Raw genomic sequence first — 20,335 nt, 5'->3', positions numbered from 1 at the left:
GTGCCTGCAGCATTGAGAAGCAAACACTGTTTGCTTCTCAATGCTGCAGGGCAGGCACACACGATAGATAAGGACACAAGGGAGTCAGAGAAACAGCTAGAGGATCTCAAGCTCTGGCCGGGGGCGGGGGGGAGGGGAATCAGCGCTGGGGAGATTCAGTTTTCATACCGTAGCAGCACAAACCACAGAGCAGACAGAGACTAGTTTCGGGTAGCGCGCTCCGCTGTTATGCCACGTCACGTGTTAGGATGGTAGGAGGGAAAAGCAGCGAGGCGGGGAGAGAGTGGGTGGGCGGAGCCACGTGATACGGACCTCCCGCCCGGGGCAACAGGACAAACAATGCAAATCGTGATAGTCCCGCTGTATCCGGGACGGTTGGGAGGTATGGCGTAGCCGTGTGTGTACGAGGTGAACGGAGCGGAGCCGTGTGTGTATGACGTGTACAGAGCGGATCTGTGTGTGTACGAGGTGTGCGGAGCGGAGCTGTGTGCACGGAGCGGAGCCATGTGTGTACAACGTGTTAAGACCTTGACTACTAAAAGTGAAGGAATGCACAGGTCTGTCCTGAATATGGTGATGTTATACGGAGCCGTCTGTACGATCTTCACTGTGTCACGGAGGTGTTGGGGTAACTGAAGTAGGGACCCCTAGACTGGCTCTCAGACTACGAACCCTGTGCAGTCCCTTATCCCAGAGGTAGGCTTGAAGGTAGCCAGGTCTGAACTGCCAGCATGACCCAAACTCCTGTTTGAACCCTGATCCAACACCCCCTCTCCCCCACTCCAGGAGAGGGTAGTGACCGGCGAAGCAAACCCGACAACTGCCAAATATAGCGGAAGAACCAAAACACTTGCACACTGCAGGCACAGGGAAGAGACATACGTGCCCTGGAAGAAATAAAACACAGGGAGGAAATAATCTAACAAGAGGGATATTTCCACACCACACAGGAAAGCACCTGACAGCTCAACAGGCTCTGGATCGTTACAATAGGGACTGATATCACAGGAGCCTCGCTGAGCTATATTTGGCGAGGAGCAACTGGATCCAGAACCTTATAAAGAGTGAAGGCAGCAGTGAATGGTCAAAGCAGACTGAGCTCCTAACAGCAGTTCACAAAGCCATCAGAAATTGACTCCTGCTGGACTGGAGAGCAGTGAAGCTAAAACAGCAGACGCCAGAGCTAAGGCTGCTTTCACACATCAGTTTTTTTTGCATCAGGCACAATCCAGCTCAAAAACCTATGCAACGGATGCGGCGAAAAAAACGGATCGGTTGCATAAGTTTTTTCATGCGGCCCGTCCGTTTTTTGACAGATGCGGCTTGATACTGAGCATGCGCAGTTCAAAAAACCGCATCCGGTGGCTGGATGCGTTTTTTTGCCGCAGGACGCCGCATCCGGCGTCCATAGGCTTGCATTGTAAATCGCGCCGTATCCGGCGTGATGCGGTTTTTTCCCGCACAAAAAAACGTGCCAGGCAACGTTCCATCCGACCGCCGCATGGGCTTCATATGCTGCATCCGGCAAAAAACGGACGCAACGCAAGGCCATGCAGTACAATACTGTGCTAATGCAAGTCTATGCGGAAAAAACGCAACCAGCGGCAAAAAAAAAACGTTTGCGTTTTTTCTGCAAAGCGCCGTATTGTGCCTCTCAGAAAAAACTGGATGTGTGAAAGCAGCCTAAGCACCTAAGAGACCTCAGGTTGTTTGTCAGACCACTGATCCCAGTTTCTCAGGATGGCAGTGATGAAAAGACCTGACCAGAGGCTCTGCATGAATATCTGATGCTGGCACACAAGTTCTCTCCTCCGGACCATAACCCTGCTAGTGCATCAGATACTGCAGAGTATGATGAACCAACCAGGAGTCAATGATTCCAGCCACCTCAAACGCCAAGGAACCATTAACCAAAACAGGAGGTGGAGGGGTGGGAAGATAGGTTCCCAAACCCACAAATCTCTTTAATTGAGATTTTTGGAACACAGTATGAATTTTGTACATTGCAGGTAACGCCAACTGGAAGGCCAGCAGATTGATGATGGCATAAATCTGGAATGGACCGATGAAACACAGTCCCAATTTAAGAGATGCTACCTTTACGTTTCATGTTTTTTTGTGGATAGCCATACCCAATAACCCACACACAGGTCCGGACCATGCACACGTCCACAGCCACACGTTTATATTTAGTTCCCATGCTAAGCAAATGTCGCTGAACATTTCTCCATGTAGACACCAATACAGACCCTACGTGGTCTTCTCCGATACCACGGAAAATATGCAGAGTGAGAAAAAATTCCTAGATAGGAAGAGAGACAGGCGATGCTTTTCTGGGTGCAGTATTTTGTGATCACAAGAAGTGCTTGAATGGTAATCCACTCACCTTGGGGTAAATTAGATTGTGCATGTAATCTGGAGAACCTGTCTATCCAGCGGCGGCTGGTCGGCCCACTGAACTGGAGTCCTTCCCTGGGCTCTGAGCAGAAAACAAAAAGACCAAAGGAAAAGGGCAAAGGAAAACAAAAGTATAAGTGGATCTGGTCATTTTGTACTTACACGTCTAAGAGACTGGATTGTGCGTGGAGTGCCCTTTTCCTTTGATACTTCGGAAGAGTGACTCTTACACAATGTACAAAATTGAGGATACTGACCATAGACACAGAAGAAAGACGATACACCCAAGGATTCATGACAGTGGTTATTAATAGCAAACTGTCAGAGGAAACACTGACCACTCCTCCAAATTGTCAGACACAAAAGAACGCAAATATTGTTCCAAGTTTTGATTCATACGCTCTGTTTGACCATTGGACTGAGGGTGGAAAGCAGGCGAGTGGGACAATTTAATCCTTAGGTGAGAACAGAATGGTGTCCAAAAATTAGCGATACATTGGGTACCTCTATCAGGGACAATGTCAGACGGAAATCCATGGAGTCTGACCACCTCACGTATGAACACCGTTTTGGCATCAGGCAGAGAATGCAAAGCAACAAAGTGGGTAATTTAGAGAACTTGTCAAAATTGGGGCAAGACGAGTATGAAGCTGTCCACCCAACAAATTCATCAACATTTACACAAAATGAGTGGTGAAAATTGCACCAGAAATGGAAAACAGCTCTGCTGACTTAACTGAAGACTTCAATCCACCTCTGGGTTTAACATTTGTACAAAATGACCAGTCCGGTTTTATACTGTGAAGAAGCTCCTCGGCTAATTTGAGGAAAGCTCAGATTGTGTTACAGATTGGGGCGAGGAGAGGGGCAAAGATTGGGCCTTGGCTTCACTAAGAGCAGCCAATACCATTGACTCTAGAATTTCCTGTTTTAATAAAAGTATTACATAAATTTGGCTTTGGTAACAAATTTATTAAATTAATTTCGATAATTTACAAAAGCCCAACAGCAGCTATTCAACTAAATGGTTCAACATCCTTCTTTTCCCAATATAAGGCTAATTGTCAAGACTGTCCCTTATCACCTATATTGTTTGCTCTGGTCATAGAGCCATTAACAATAAATATCAGACCGCACCACATTTATGGAGGTGTAATTCACAAATCTTGGGCGGATCACCTGGTCCTGTATGCAGATGATCTATTATTATTTGTGTCTTTACCAGATAACATTACCTCATACCTAATATTCTGGTTTCTTAATAAACTGGAAGAAGTAATTCCTGCTATATCTTTCTGCTGAAAGATCCAACTTATTGAATTCTGTGGTATAAGGCTTAAAGGGAACCCACCACCAGGTTTTTGGACTATAATCTAGAAGCACTGCCATAATGGCGCTAGGACGCTGATTAAAATGATACCTTTAAGCGGGCTTTACACGCTGCGACATCGCTCAAGCGATCTCGTTGGGGGTCACAAAATTTGTGACGCACATCCGGCCGCTTTAGCGATGTCGTTGCGTGTGACACCTATGCACGATTTTGAATCGTCGCAAAAACGTTCAAAATTGCTCATTGGTGACATGCCCCCCTATTCTTGATTATCGAAATGAGGAAGGAAGGAGGTGGGCGGGATGTTACGTCCTGCTCATCTCCGCCCCTCCGCTTCTATTGGGCGGCGGTTCAGTGACGCTGCTGTGACGTCGGTGTGACGCTGAACGAGCTGCCCCCTTAGAAAGGAGGCGGTTCGCCGGTCACAGCAACCTCGGTAGGCAGGTAAGTAGTGTGGGGGGTCCGCGCAATGTTGTGCGCCATGGGCAGCGATTTGCCCGTGTCGCAAAACCGATGGGGGCGGGTATGCATGCTAGTAATATCGGTCACGATATCGCAGCGTGTAAAGCGGCCTTTAGGCCTTTTGCGCACTAGATGGAATTTCTCGTGGATTACCCGCGGATTTGCTGCTTGTTTCGCTGCAGAAGATGTTCATAACCAGCAAATCCTATGGGGAAAAAAATTCTGTGCGCACTAGGCGGATTTTGACAGCTGCATGTTTTGCTGCGGGATTCCCACAGAAAAAACAATTGCATGTCACTTCTTTTCCACAGGTAGCTGCGGGACTGGCTACCGGAGGAATCTCCAGTAATGCCAAGCCTGGATTCAGTTACCTGCACTGAACTCCGGAGCTGTCACCTGAGCTCCGGAGTGCAGCATAGACTAAACTGCGAGCGCCGAGTGATTGTTTCCCCGGTGATTGCAGTTTAGTTCAGGTTGGGCTGATCTCCGGAGCTCAGGTGACAGCTGTAGCGAGGCCGGGCTGCACTCCGGAGCTGTCACCTGAGCTCCGAAGATCAGCTTGGCCTGAACTAAACGGCAATCGCCGGGGAATCAATTACTCGGCACTTGCAGTTTAGTCTAGGCTGCAATCGCCGGGGAATCAATCACTCGGCGCTCGCAGTTTAGTCTAGGCTGTACTCCGGAGCTCAGGTGGGAGCTCCGGAGGTCAGTGCAGGTAACCGCAGCCAGGCTTGGTATTACTGGAGATTCCTCCAGTAGCCAGTCCGACGCTGGCTGCAGCATTTACGCAACAAATCTGCAACAAATCCGCAGCAAAACACAACAAACAGTATGCGGATTTGGATGCGGATTTCCGTGCGGTATTTTCCCGCAGGTGCGGAAATCTTACTGAGCCTCCGGAATTTTCTTAAGAAAAGAAGGATTTTTGTGTACTCACCGTAAAATCTCTTTCTCTGAGTCTTCATTGGGGTACACAGGACCATGGGGTGTATGCTGCTGTGACTAGGAGGCTGACACTAAGTAGACATAAAAAAAGTTAGCTCCTCCCTAGCAGTGTACACCCTGAGCCGGAGGCGGACCTATGCCAGTTTAGTGTACAAGCAGTAGTAGGAGAAACCTGAACAACCATAACTAATCAAGGTAATAACAAGAAACACACAGTATCTTATCTAAACCTATACTGTGTGTATGTATATATATATATATATATATATATATATATATAAAAAACATAAATAAGCCAGGTACAGAAGAACGTGTTTCCATAAAGAACCAGTAACATCCGGCATCTAAGAGCAACCCAATATCCAAACAGGGTGGGTGCTGTGTCCCCCAATGAAGACTCAGAGAAAGAGATTTTACGGTGAGTACACAAAAATCCTTATTTCTCTATCGCTTTCATTGGGGGACACAGGACCATGGGACGTCCAAAAGCAGTCCCTGGGTGGGTACAGGAGTAATCATACAGATTCAAAACATATCCAAAACTCTGTAAGAATGCTCGGTGCAAAAGTAAACCGGCCTATCATAGGTGTGCGACAGCCCCTTGCTGTATCCTGGAAACCCTGGAAAAAGTAAGAAGAGCTTGACTACGCGGCGGCTCTGTAGACTTGCTTGGCTGACGCCTGGCGGCTGATTGTCCTAGACGCCCCAATTGCACAGGTGGAAAGGTTTTTACACCCCTCGGAGAAAACCTGACTCTAATCCTGTAGGCCTCTGAAATGGTTGGCCTGATCCAATTCGCCGTAGGTAGCCTTGGACGCCAGCAAGCCCCTCCTGGGTCCAGTAGACAGGACGAATAGGCCGTCCAAGATGCAGAAGGGTGCGGATCTCGAAACGTAACTCCTCCGAGCTCGCACTAGATCCGGTGTAAGCCGTGACCTCTCCAAGGATCGAATGGAGGCTGGACCGAAGGATGGAAGCACAATCACCTCATTCAGATACTACTTCCGGTAGGAAAAAACCTGAGACGGGTGCCGAACAATCTCGTCTTGGTGAAAAAAACAAGAAAAAAATGACCCGCATGAGAGGGCTGACAGAGCAGACCTTCCTCCGATTGAAGTGACTGTCCTCAACCAAGCCACCTTACCGGACAGGCGTGAGATTGAGGATAAAACGGAGCTAATTGACGAGACCCTAGAGCCAGCTGGAGGTCCCATGGTTCTAGCAGGGAACAATCTAGTGGTGCCAGATGGACGACTCCTTGAATGGACGTCCTGACTTGCGGCCGAGATGCAAGATTTCTCTGGAAAAGAGAGATAGAGCCGACACCTGCCCTTTGAAGGTTGCTGGCGAGAGACCCGCCTGTAAGCCTGAGTGTAGGAAGGCCAGTAACACTGGGAGTGAGAGATCCAGTGTAGATGAGTTGACGTTGACCTCACCCTCTTGAAAGGAGGCCTTTCCGGTGCGGTAGTAGATGTTTGAAGACGGAGGCTTCTGAGTTCTGACCATGGTCTGTAACCCCTGTGGGGTAAAGCCTGCCTGGGCTAGTAGCCATGGTTCCACAGCCATGTGGTCAAATTGAGAACCCCTGAATATTGATGGCAAAGAGGACTTTGCGACAGGGAGGTTCAGACGATCTGGAAGCCACCATGGGGTGTCTGATGAGCTGCGTGAGTTCTGCGAACAACGCTTGCCTGGGTCAATCCATGGCAATGAGAGTCACTGGGATGCCCTCTGCTCTGAGTTTCTTGAGGACTCTTGTGACTTGATTGTGGAATCGAGAAGCCATCAGGTCCACATTCGGACTATCTCATCTGAGGCAGATCCATTCGAAAGCCTCTCTGTTGAGGGATCATTCGCCTGCCGCCAGACCTTGCTGATATAGTCTGCTGTCCAATTCTCCATGGCGGGGAAAATGATTGCGGACAAAATCTGGAGTGGTGAGGCTATGCCCACTGTAAGATCTTCTTCACCTATGTCATCGCCATGATGCTCCTTGTTCCGCCCAGGTGATGACCGACTGGATTCTGGATGGCTTGAAGAAAAAACTCTGATCCCTAAACAAAAATTGATAGGCAGACGGCTCTCCTGGGAGGACCACCGACCGTGAGCCGTGTGTTTCGGAACACCGCTCTCCAGTCAGAAGACTGGTCTCGGTGGTGACTGCCTGCCAGTGTACTGGTATGAAAGACATTCCACTGAACCGATGAGGGCCGCTGGTCCACCATAAAAGCGAGCGGCGGGTTCCCGGAGTCAATTGGATCCTGCGATTGAAGGTGAATAGAGAATTGCCCATCTGTTCGGCCAAGTCAGCATGAAGGAGACGAAGGTGGAAGCGGCAAACGGAACCGCCTCTATTGCCGCCACCATCCGACTAAGGACTCTCTGGCTTGGAGTGACGGAGGATCTGGAGGTCTCTTTGCAGGGACACGCGTCCTTGGATGGTATCGAACTCCATGCCTAGACAGGTAATCCTGCTGGCCGGGGCCAGAAAGGACTTCTTCCGATTGATGAGCTAGCCGAGTCGGGACAGGATATCGATGGTGATTTGAACACTTAGGAGACAGTCGTCAAAAAGAAGAACCCCTGATCAACCAGGCGACCAGATACGGAATCACCAAAAATGAACGTCTGCTATTGCGAGACGCAGGAACATCTGTGCTGTTGTCAAATTAGGTGCGACCTGTAAGTCCGATGATAGACCTGCTGAAAAACTCTATTATGTACCCTGAGTCCAGCATCTCTCCGACCCAGGCGTCCGAGATCTAAGTCCGCCAGACGTGATTGAGATGAGACAGGCGCCCCCTCCCTCCACCTGGTCTGCGCCCGCGCGCAACGACAAAGAGTCATCTTGCGGGGTAGCACTGTGATCCGGACGTCGTCGTCGATGGCTGGCATGGCTGAGAAACGCCAGAAAAATGCATGCGTTGAGGTACGGAATCTACCAGTTCTTCTGCGGGGACCTGGTTTTCTTGTGCGTGTGGAACCGAAGCTCCCGTGATCTCGTCGATAACCTGATCCAGCCAGTCCCCAAAACAAACGACCTCTTGTACAGGGGAGGGCTGTAAGTGATATCTTAGAAGCCGCGTCCACATACGAGGCTCTGAGCCAGATCGCCCGACAGATGGTCCCCGTGCTGCATGCCGCTTTCACTGGGCGATAAGCTGCTGACACAGATGCGATGAGTATGTACTCACTCGTTAGAGCAAACTGTGTGCCAGGTTGTGAACTCCGGATTGCTCGATCCCGTCCGAAAAACCGTTGTGGAGGTTATCGGACCCGGACATCATGGATGCTGCCAGCTATATGGCGGCGAGGGCAGTAGGAGTACCGTGTCTGCCGTCTGAAGAAAAACTGAACGGGCAACTCTCCCGGTGTTTTGATCTGTGGCGTCTCGGAGCGAAGACCCGTGTGGGAGAGATAGTACTGGAAGATGACCGCTGGAAAAAAACAGCAGGGCGACCATAGGCGAGCCTGCCCATTCCTTCCTGAGAGCCTCAGGAAGGGGGAAAAAGAAAATCAAACGACTTACCCTTGTTGAATATCTTGACCGGTTGTCGTCTGTGCTTGTATAGAATTTCAGCAACGACTGGATGGTCACCGAATTGCCTGTGTGCCCGCTTAACCTGTTTTAAGGAGACATGCAAGCACTGGGTAGCCACAGAGTCCGTCTGGAGCTCTAGCGTATGACTTACCACTTTGGCCGGACTATCCACCCTACCTCTGACATCAGCCCTCTGATCTGGAATCAGCATCGAGGCTGCATCCGACTTTTCCCCTGAAAAAAGGGTCAGCCGGTCTCGGGGCCGAGGAACACTCGGGGCCTGGAGGTGATGGAGATCTCCGGGAGGGCTTGAGAGGAGGCCCAGCAGGTCCTCTTCTGCGCTCCAGTAGTAGTGTCTGGATCAGACCGACTGTTGTCCAGAGCCAGCTGGACCGGGGGAGCATGGCCGAGCGTAGGAAGCGACTGCAACACCTGCGCGATGGTCCTAGACGCCCTTGAGAGAGAGTCCACAGACTGGGATAGAGGGTCTGCCCCTCCGGATAAGGGGGCACAGCGGAGCTCGGGTGCTGGCGGTGACATGGGGTGCAAGCCGAGCGGGGGGCGTAGCCTGGATTGGGAGGATTTTACCTAGCAGGCTGTGCATGCATAAAAAGCTATAAGGTGCTTAGAAAAAAACCACTAGTGACGCTAGGGGGGAGACAGTAGAAAAGGGGAAAAAAGTTAAAGAGATATCGTCTGTTCCTAAGCAGGAGCAGCACTCACCCAGGTCCTGCGTCCCACCCAGGTCCGCAGAGGTCTCAGCACCTGCGGGGGCATCGGCTTGGGACCGAGCAGGACCTGCAGGGGTCATGCTTGGGAAAAAACACACGCGCGCGCGCAACACGGGGAGGCGGAGGCCTGATGGTCTGAGGTAGGCCGAAGCAGGGGACTAGAATAGTGGGCGGCCCGCCGGGAGAGCAGCGCTGAGCGCAGAGAAGTCTTACCTGCGTTCTGCCGGAATCGCTGTGATCCTCGGTCCCATCCTGCCTGCTGGAGAGTTGCCGAACTGCTGAGCGCTCCTGCGCTGTGTAACCACGATCCCCTGTGAACGCTGGGGAGGCTGGTTTTGCTGAGCGCTCCTGCGCTGCAGCTGAGATCCTCTCCCTGGATCCTGCATCGTAGGGGACGCTGGGAGGAATGGGGGCGTGCTGCAGCACTGAGCTGGCTGTCTCCGGGCAGAAGTCAAAGGGGGCGTGGCCGGAAAAACGCACGCGCAAACAGGGGGGCGGAGCGCACCGGCCCGAGGTAGGCCCGAAGCCGGGAGCTAAATTAGTGAGCGGCCGCCGGGAGCGCAGCGCTGCTGGAGAAGATCCTACCTGTGCGTCCTGGCGGCATCGCTCTGATCCACGGCCCCATCCTCTGATGCTGCGGCTGCCGGTGAGTCCAGTCTGCCCCTGGGAGACACCAGGGGGAAGCGCTGGGGAGCTTGGGGAATGCTGCAGAGCGCTCCTGCGCTGCCTGAAGAAATCCACTGCCTGGGCCCAGGGTAGGAGGAAGAACGCTGGGGGAGGCCTGGTGCTGTGAGCGCTCCTGCGCTGCAGCCTGCGATTGACATCGGGTTCTGGTTAGCAGAGATACCTCGTCACCTCCACCAGAAGCACCCCTTGGGACGGTACCATAGGGGTCGACGGGGAGTGTGTGCCCTTAAAAAATTAACCATGTCGGTCCCCAAGCAGCCCCTGGGGTGGTACCATGGGGCAGGAGGGGGATAGGGCCTGGCGTCTTGAGCCCTCAGACAACCCTGGAGACGGTACCCCGTGGGGGAGGAGAAGGCGAGGGTTCTCTCTGATGCAGGGACTTTAACCCTGCAGAAGAGACAAAAAACCTAGAAGAGATGAGAAGGCTGAGCGGCGCCGTATAGCACGAAAAAAACGGAAAAAAGCAATAGCCTAGGCTGAGGTTGGCCCACAGAGATATGGGCCTACTTCAGCCTCCTACGACACTAAGCAAAAAACTGGCATAGGTCCGCCTCCGGCTCAGGGTGTACACTGCTAGGGGGGAGCTAACTTTTTTTTATGTCTACTTAGTGTCAGCCTCCTAGTAACAGCAGCATACACCCCATGGTCCTGTGTCCCCCAATGAAAGCGATAGAGAAATTCATATTTCTAGTGCGCACAAGGCCTTACTTGTAAAATCCTATGTTTGATTGCAGAATAATCTTTGTTCAAACCTTCCGAAATGACATAATTGGTGCAGTGGCTTGAGCATCAGGGAAGCACTTTGGGCGTTTGGTCTGTGGTGACTATTACTCCTCCTGGTTTACCTCCTTTTCTTCATTTAAATTTTGCACTACTGCCACCATTGCTGCTGTTGGTGGTGCGTGCGCATTGCTATTGTGAGGTTGTCTTCAGTAAAATGGTGCTGGAACTAGTGCATACGCGTTCTGCAATCTCCAGTGCCGTTTTACTGAATACACTGTAGAGATGACTATGAACAATGGTGCCTCGTGTGCTGATGAACAAAATGTTCAATCTGCGCATGCGCCGCCACTCAAATTGATCTTCACAGTGTTTTCAGTAAAATGGCGCCGGAGATTGTGGTACAAGCATGGCACATTTCATTTACGGTTCTCTGGTAGACATGTGTTTTTCCTCTTTTTCTGTACCTGGGATTGTCAAATCTCAAGGTCCAAGTAGATTCATTTCTAGGCTTTAGTCCTTGTTCAAACATGCTAAAACGCAGAGTGCTCCACTAGCGGTATTGGATATATTGAAATCCAAGATTCCTAACTTCATGGTATGGGTATTTATACTTGAGTAGCCAGTTCTCAGTGGAGAATCATAAAATGGCTAATGAGTCAGTGTTATTAGATGTGTTAGTCTGGCAAAATCCTTGACACATTGTATCATCAAGCACAATACCAAGCGTTAAAGGGCGTGGTGTATTTGCAAAGTATGCTACCACTTATAGACAAGTCAAGGTTTGATGAAAGGCAGGATAATGATACCTGCCTGACAGCAGTGTTCTAACTGCAAACAAGATTGGCGCAAACTTTCACGAGTTTGCATAAGCCCCATATTTCCAGAGACGAGAAGTCAAAAACAATAAAAAAAAAAGTTTGGGGGTATGTCAAAAGCAAAAGAAAGATGCTATAGTATTTGACAGGTTGAAAAGAGTGAAAACAAATTTCTAAAATATAACTTTTAATAGTGATTATTAAAATGATCTATAATCAATAAAAACGTGAATATAAAATGTGATCCCTGATTTTAGGTCACCAAGATCAAACGGACCAACCAATCAGGTACGACGCACAAAGCACTTCCTCACTCTGGTCCGGCAATTAGCCAATGTACCTTATTATTCTCAACAGACAGTTATTCCAGGGAACCGCCCTCCACAATCTGTCTCAGAGATTTATTATTCATATGAGGAAAAACAAGTGAAAAACACTGCCACTTATTTATACATATGTCATTTCTTCTTATATCATAAATGACTACTATAGAAATGGAGTGATCTCACCACACGGCGGGCTTAGTATTCATCAGTATTTCATATATCATGGAGAAAAAGCTAGTCAGCCTCCTTGGCTCTCCTATTGCTCCATCCAAGTTGTGAACCAGGCAGACATCATATAACTCCCAACGCGTTTCCTTCACTTCAAATTCATCAGGGGAGTCTGTGTTACTTAGACTCTGCACATCCAGAATGCCATTATTCAATTCCATATACTGGCTTCTCTACCATAAGTTAATGCCCACATCGGACTTAACGTGTCCGCTGACATGCATATTCATGCTGCGCCGCATGAATATGATTGTCAGCGGACACGTTAAGTCTCCATGATATATGAAATACTGATGAATACTAAGCCCGCTGTGTGGTGAGATCACTCCATTTCTATAGTAGTCATTTATGATATAAGAAGAAATGACATATGTTTAAATAAGTGGCAGTGTTTTTCACTTGTTTTTCCTCATATGAATAATAAATCTCTGAGACAGATTGTGGAGGGCGGTTCCCTGGAATAACTGTCTGTTGAGAATAATAAGGTACATTGGCTAATTGCCGGACCAGAGTGAGGAAGTGCTTTGTGCGTCGTACCTGATTGGTCGGTCCGTTTGATCTTGGTGACCTAAAATCAGGGATCACATTTTATATTCATGTTTTTATTGATTATAGATCATTTTAATAATCACTATTAAAAGTTATATTTTAGAAATTTGTTTTCATGCTGTTACATGAAGGATCCACTCTAGCTATAATGAACTATTGACCATTTGGAGGGATAATAATAATTTTTTCTCAGTATCATGCTATTTTGAAAAGAGTGAAGTGGTCAAAATGATGTTGAGAAGGCTGAACTTTTAAATTCCTATTTTGCATGTGTTCTTTAATAAAACAAATGTAACATCAACTTATCTTCACTGTACAATCGAAGGAATAAAAGAATCTACACTATCTATAAACATAGAGATAGTGAGGGAAAACTTAGCTAACTTAAATGAGTATAGATCTCCTGGTCCAGATTAATTACATGCTAGGGTACGGAAAGAGATAGCAGAGGAAATGTCAGAACTACTAACAAGAATCTTTAAAAATTCCTGAAGACAGTAGACGTCCCAGAAGATTGGAGACGGGAAAATGTTGTCCCTATCTTCAAAAAAGGAAAGAAGATGGAGGCAGGAGATTACAGACCAGTGAGCCTTACTTCTATACCAGGAAATGAACAAATTATTATTACACAGCATTTATGTACAGTAAGTACTTGGATAAGAATACAGTAATTAATCAGAGCCAGCATGGGTTTGTAGCAAACAAGACATGCCAGACTACTCTAATTTTCTTCTATAATGGAATCACTGTCTGGGTGGATCATGGTAATGTGGTAGATATTGTATATATCAACTTCAGCAAAGCATTTGATAAAGTATCTCGTACTATCCATATTGAAAAAAAGAAATTACCAAGTATGGAATGGACAATGCTACAGTTAGGTGAATTCATAACTGGCTCAGTGATTGTACTCAAAAAGCTGTAATAAATGGCTGCACATGCACTTGGTAGAGTGTTTCAGTGGGGTACCACAAGGCTCTGTCTTGACTCGTGTTGAACAACATTTTTATAAATGATCCAGATAAGAGACCTGCAGGTAAACTAATCAAATTTTCAAATGATGCAAAGCTAGGGAGAAATAGCAAACAACGGAGAAGATAGAGAAAGGATTCAGAAGGATCTACATAAGTAGGAACAATGGGCAGCGACTAATAGAACAGTATTGAACAGGGAAAAATGCAAAATTTTACATCTGGGCATGAAAAACGAAAATAATATCTACAGAATGGGAAGAATACAACTAAGCAACATCACGTGCTCTTTGGTATACTAATACCTTAAAAGACTTGACTTGGGTATACTAAAAGACAGACTGCACAAGTAAAAAAGTGCGATGCAGCAGCTAAAAAGGCAAACACAGTTATGAGATGTATTAACAGAAGCTTAGAGTCTAGATCATGTGAATAATTATCCTCGTCTACTCCTCTTTGGTCAGACCTCATCTGGAATACTGCGTTCAGTTCTGGGCACCACATTTTAAAAAAAGACATTGAAAAACTGAACCAAGTTCAGAGAAGAGCTACCAAGATGGTGAGTGGACAGCAAACTATGTTCTACGAGGAACGGTTACAGGATCTGTGAATGTTTAGCTTGTAAAAATGGAAGACTGAGAGGATCTGCGCGGTTTCAAAAGGTGCCGGACTCGGGCCTGGGATTCCGGGTGTTTGATCCGGCACTCGAGAAATTTAAAAAAAAAAAGGAAAAATAAAGAAAATAACAATGAATAAAGCGCTTCATACTTACCGAGGCTCTGTTGCGGCTGTATGCTGCTCCTGTAGCCTCTCTGGGCCGCTCATCCATATGCACTCAGCATTGCTTTTCTCGCCCACCGGCTGGCCTGGCGTCTGTGATTGGTTGCAGTCAGACATGCCCCCAGCCTGTGTGACAGTGTCTGCCTGCAACAGTCATCGTTCATCGAGGCTCAGTCTCTGCCTGCACTCACAGCAGGCAGTCATGCCCTATGGCCGCTCGCTGTGACTTAGATGTAGAGCTGAAATCGCCGTGGGACCTCGTGTGCATTATGTCGGCTCTGCAGGGGTCTTTATGCGAGGAGGTGCACATTTGGTGCTGAAATGGATTGCACCAGATTTTAGCACCCAATTTGCACCTCCAGGTGGAAAAAATAAAATATTTTTGGGCCAAGGCATGTAAATTTGGTGATGATATTTTTACACTATATTCCTGCACCCAATCTACACCTCCTGGCAAAAAACCCCCACATTTTTTGCGGCTGTTAGTTACCTCGGGTTTTTGCCGCTGCTTTATATAAGGAGGTGCACATTTGGTGCTGAAATGGCCTGCACCAGATTTCTGCACCAAAAATGCCACCTGCTGGCAGAAAAAAAACAAAACTGTTTTTGCATTTTTTAGGCCAAGAGATGTGAATTTGGTGATAACATTTTTACATCATATTCCTGCAGCCAATCTACACCTCCTGGCAAAAAAAACGTGTTGTTTTTTTTTAATTAATTTTTTTGTCGTGGTTTTGATGCAGTTTTCTGCCAGGATGTGTAAATGTGCTTAAATGTCTGCACCAGATTTCAGCACCAAATTTGCACCTCCTTGAAGAAAAAAACATTTTTGGGGGGTTTTTTTTTTTGCATTTTTGGGCCAAGAGATGCAAATTTGGTGATGAAATTTTCCAACTATATGCATGCACCCTATCTACACCTTCTGGCAAACAAAATGCATCAAAACCACATGAGGCATAATGTGGTAGTGATGCGATTTTTTTTTTTTGCCAGGAGGTTTAGAATAGGTGCAGGAATATGGTGTAAAAATTTCAGCACCAAATCTGCATCTTTTGGCAAAAAACCCGGTTTTCTGTCAGGAGATGCAGGTGAGTTCACTGAGTTTAATTAGGTCATCAGAAGTTCTCTGAGGTCAGGTTAACTGCAGTCACAGGTGGAGGATTCCAGCTGTGACTGCAACTAACCTGAGTGACGTCACTGATCAGTGATCGCTGCGGCTCATTCATTCTCTGGAACTCAGATCAGACAGTCATGTTCCATGATCACGCGCTGTGAGGTTCCGATGTAGCAGAGCTGAATTGCCATGGGACCTAGTGTGGATTACGTCAGACCTCAGGGGTATTTTGGGGTTATTGAATGAATGAGTATATATATGGTGAAAGAGAGTGTTTATTTGTCTTTTATTCCAAAATAAAGGATTTTTTGGGCATTTCCGTATGTTTATTTTCACATATAGATTAATGATGGGGGGGTCTCATAGACGCTGCTATTACTAATCCAGGACTTAGTAACTGCTGTGGGCTGCCATTAACTCCTTATTACCCAGATTGCCACCGCACCAGAGCAATCGGGAAAAGCCGGGTAAAGCCCCAATATTGTCGCATCTAATGGATGCAACAATTCGAGGCTGCTGGAGGATGATATTTTTAGGCTGGTCCTCTCCAGCCTGAGAATACCAGCCCCAGCTGACGGGCTTTATTTTGGCTTGGTATCAAAATTGAGAGGGACCACATGTAGGTTTTTTAAATTATTTAATTAAAAAAAAGCCATACGCAGTTCCTCTTAGGTTGGAGTCACACTTGCGAGGAGCTCACACAAGTCTCGATCACATCACAAGGAACGTCCGCCGAGTCTCCTGACAGGAGTGTGTCGGCTGCATGTATTCTAAGCAACTGAGATGCTCTGGTCCGGAGAGCGTCAGGCCATGCCGGGTGACGCGATGCGAGAGTCCCTTCGGCCTTATTTTGTTACACAGCCAAGGTAAAGCCCTACACCTGGGGTCTGCATTTTTAGCGGTCTGCTTTATCTGTGCTGAGCTGACATAATACAGGGGACCCTACGCCAATTTTATTTATTAATTTATTTTTCTACCACCACACTGACCCGCAGACACTTGCACTGCTTTCCCCGCCCACCAGCCGTCCAGGCGCCTGTGATTTGTTGCAGTCAGTTGACACGCTGCCACTCAGGGTGGGAGTGCGTCTAACTGCAACCAATTACACTTGTTGGTGGGGGGGAAAGCAGTGAATATTCAATGAAGCTTGTCAGCTCCGAAAGGGAATGCATGACCTGGGAGCAGCTTGCCGCCATGACGGATCTCCAGTGAGTACACCGCACGCGCTCCGACTCCTGCCCCTTCTACCAACATTTTTAATTTCCAGATTCTGGTTCCCATAGCCTTATATAGCTTATATATTCAGGACTGGATCCAGATTTTTAAAAAAATTTAGCAGGGACCCGTCGGTCGTGGTTGTCTGTGAGTCCACCCATCTCTAGTCTTCTCCCATGTGTAAAAAGACTTTATCAGAAAATAACAGAATTTAATTTTGAAATACAACATTTCCCACATTCTGGGGATGAAAACTGCTTCACAAATGTGTGATTTCTGTGATGTTTAACAAATTTATTTTTTTTACAAAAAAACCCAAAACATTTCTCACATTCTCAACATAGAAATGACTTCTTAGCTATGTGACTTTTTTGATGTCCAACCAAATGTGATTTACATACAAAACATTTCCCACAGTCTGAACATGAAAATGGCTTTTCCCCTGTGTGAGTTCTCTGATGTGTAACAAGAGCTGATATCTGATTAAAATCTTTCCCACAGTCTGAACATGAAAATGGCTTCTCCCCTGTGTGAATTCTGTGATGGGTAAAAAGAGTTGATTTCGTTGTAAAACATTTACCACATTCTGAACATGAAAATGGCTTTTCCCCTGTGTGAGTTCTCTGATGTCTAACAAGAGCTGACTTATCTGCAAAACATTTCCCACATTCTGAACATGAAAATGGCTTTTCCCCTGTGTGTGTTCTCTGATGTATACGAAGAATTGATATCTGATTAAAATCTTTCTCACATTCGGAACATGAAAATGGCTTCTCCCCTGTGTGAGTTCTATGATGTTTAACAAGAGTTGATTTCAATGTAAAACATTTCTCACATTCTGAACATGAAAATGGCTTCTGACCTTTGTGACTTTTCTGATGTTTAACAAGATCAGATTTCTGGTTAAAACACTTTCCACATTTTAAACATGTAAATGGATTTTCTCCTGCATGAAGTCTCTGATGTCTAACAAGTTTTGATTTTTCTGCAAAACTTTTCCCACATTTTGGACATGGATATGACTTCTCCCCTGTGTGAGTTCTCTTATGTACAACAAGCTTCGATTGACCATCAAAATATTTCCCACACTCTGAACATGAAAATGTCTTCTTTCTTCTGGAAGTTCTAACATTCCTTCTGTGACTTTTATTTTCCTTAATGTGTGATGAATCAGGAGATAGGACCAGTTTAATAGGATCAGATGATAGATCTTTGATGTGAAGCACTGAGGTTACAGCTGGGATAGTGCAATGTTCTTCATATGTGTCTTGTGGCACACCAAGATCATATGATTGAAAGTCTGAAGATGTCAGAAGCTCCTCTGATCTGCTAATACAGTCGCCTGCCAAGAATAACAATTTTTTAATAATATAAACTTGGAAATATATATTTTTTAATTATGTGAAATGTTCAATCAAATTGTAAGTCATGTTTCAAAATACCTGAGGGGGAAGCCAGCACTACCTATGAATGGCATGCAACAATAAAAAGTGTAAAATTCACAAATTCATTCCTACTGTAATAAAGCAAATGAGATTTTTTGCAAACGATTGATCAATGATTTGAGCCCCCCTGCCACGTCACAGCAAATCTCTATAGGGAGGTCCCTTATCTATATTATAAATTACTATTGTGCCATGCAGTCTCATATAATGAGCAGAACCATATAAAAACACCACCTACCTGAGACATAGCTGAACCACTCCCATGTTGCAAGGACAGACAACTGCAAATAAAGGCAGTCCAGGTGCAAGCATATGCAGCAAAGCCACACACACCAGCACAATATCAGAACTGGCCCTCACAGTGTCAGACCAGCAGCCATGGATAAAGGCAGAATTGCTTATTTACAGTGGGAATGAATTTGTGAATTTTACACTTCTTTTGTTGCTTGCCATTCATAGGCAGTGCTGGCTCCCCCCTCAGCATGTTGCAAAATAGGTTTATTTACCAAAATGTTGGTGAAAATACAATTCACATTATAACTGAAGACCACAGAGCAAGGGCCACTAGATAATGATATCAGGCCATCAGGATAGGTCTAGCAATTTCCTAATTCAGTGTTGATTCAGCATCTTCCTAGGTTCATGTCTCAGAGTGTCGGTCACCACTATTTTGTAGTAAGACCCTTACTGGAGAAACATAAATGAGCCTGTCAGTCAGTACCATTAGTCTGTCCGACACAATCCCTGACAGAACGAAGGAGCAGTACAATTTTGTATGAAAAAGTTCTGACTTTGTAGAAAGTGTAAAACTTGAATTGCAAATTAATTTTTAAAGAGGTTTTATAAACTTGTGAAAAAAAAGTGGGTTAAGGGAGAATGTAGTAGTAAACTGAAAACAACATTACTCTCTGGTTAAATCCATTACCATTTCAAGGCTACCACTTTAAGCTCGAAACGGCAGCCATCGTTCTTGCCCTCCGCATCCTCTCCTTACCTATTCTCGTTTTTATGAAATAAAGGACCTGGTATTTCATCTTGGTGAGTGCCTTTTTTCATTCTTCTACTTTGTGATTTTGCATTTATGGTTCCTATGATTGGCACCTTCTATTTTTGTGTTCCAGTTATCCATCAAGGGAAGAAAGAAAAACTGACTGCATTCAGCTGCTGTGCCGGAAGATTTATTCAGGATTTTTCTCCATGAGTGCAGGTAAAAAAGCGGGAGGTAACCTGGATGCGAGTCCCTCCAGGAGGACGACGGCCGTTTCGCCTGTCAATCAGGCTTCTACGGGTCCACATGTGGGGGCGATCGTACACTCCTTAAATAGAGGGAGTGCACCCAGGTCACGTCACCGCACATTAAAAACAGAGGAATCACCACAAGTCAATGATTTGCATATATGCAATCAAGTGTTCATCATTAAAAAACGTGTTTACAAAACATTACTGTACAATTTTAAAAACATATCAAAACAGAAAAAGGAACAAAAAGGTTTATATGGGCATAATTCAATAACATATCTTTAATATACAAGATATTATTACTGCAGATGCAAATGTCTGCTTCAAAATGATTTATAAGAACACCGTTAAATCATTGCGGTCATTTAGTCCCAGATTACCCTGTGCTCCAAATTTTATTATTAATTTAGCCTCCTTTTGCAACAATAATTTATGGAGATCGCCCCCCTGGGGGGGCAAAGAGATCTGAAATAAACCCGCAAAGCGCAGGGTATTAGGGTTGCCTTCATGTGCTGTACATATATGTTCTATTAATCTCGGGGAACCCTTCCCAGTGGTGATGGATTTATAATGTTCCCTAAAACGTATGTACATACATCTAATTGTTTTCCCAATGTAGAATCTTCCACATGGGCAATATATAATGTACACAACATATTTCGTTTTGCAAGAAATAAACTGCTTAACCTGGTGTGAATAAGAACCAATCTGGAGAGAGGTGCCGGTTAGGTGTAAGTTACAAAACTTGCATTGACCACAGCGGAAATTCCCTACCGGGGAGCATTTTTCTAACCACGTGGATGAACAAGTTAACCTATTTTTTACCAGCAGGTCTCT

General features: G+C 46.2%; 1 protein-coding gene across 1 annotated transcript in view; it reads right to left on the bottom strand.

Annotated features, from left to right (window-relative positions):
* LOC142313009 (uncharacterized) overlaps positions 1-20,335 on the bottom strand; it is a 289,249-nt gene that overhangs the window by 187,652 nt on the left and 81,262 nt on the right. The window contains exons 9-10 of the mRNA XM_075351996.1: positions 17,155-18,156; positions 883-887 (exon numbers count right to left, since the gene is read on the bottom strand). Coding sequence (XP_075208111.1) covers positions 883-887; positions 17,155-18,156 — 1,007 coding nt within the window. The remainder of the gene's footprint in view (positions 1-882; positions 888-17,154; positions 18,157-20,335) is intronic.

The sequence above is a fragment of the Anomaloglossus baeobatrachus genome, chromosome 5 (assembly GCF_048569485.1).
Source record: "Anomaloglossus baeobatrachus isolate aAnoBae1 chromosome 5, aAnoBae1.hap1, whole genome shotgun sequence".
NCBI classification, from domain to species: domain Eukaryota; kingdom Metazoa; phylum Chordata; class Amphibia; order Anura; family Aromobatidae; genus Anomaloglossus; species Anomaloglossus baeobatrachus.
The sequence above is the reverse complement of the archived record's forward strand: the minus strand, read 5'-3'. Positions and strand labels throughout refer to the sequence as shown.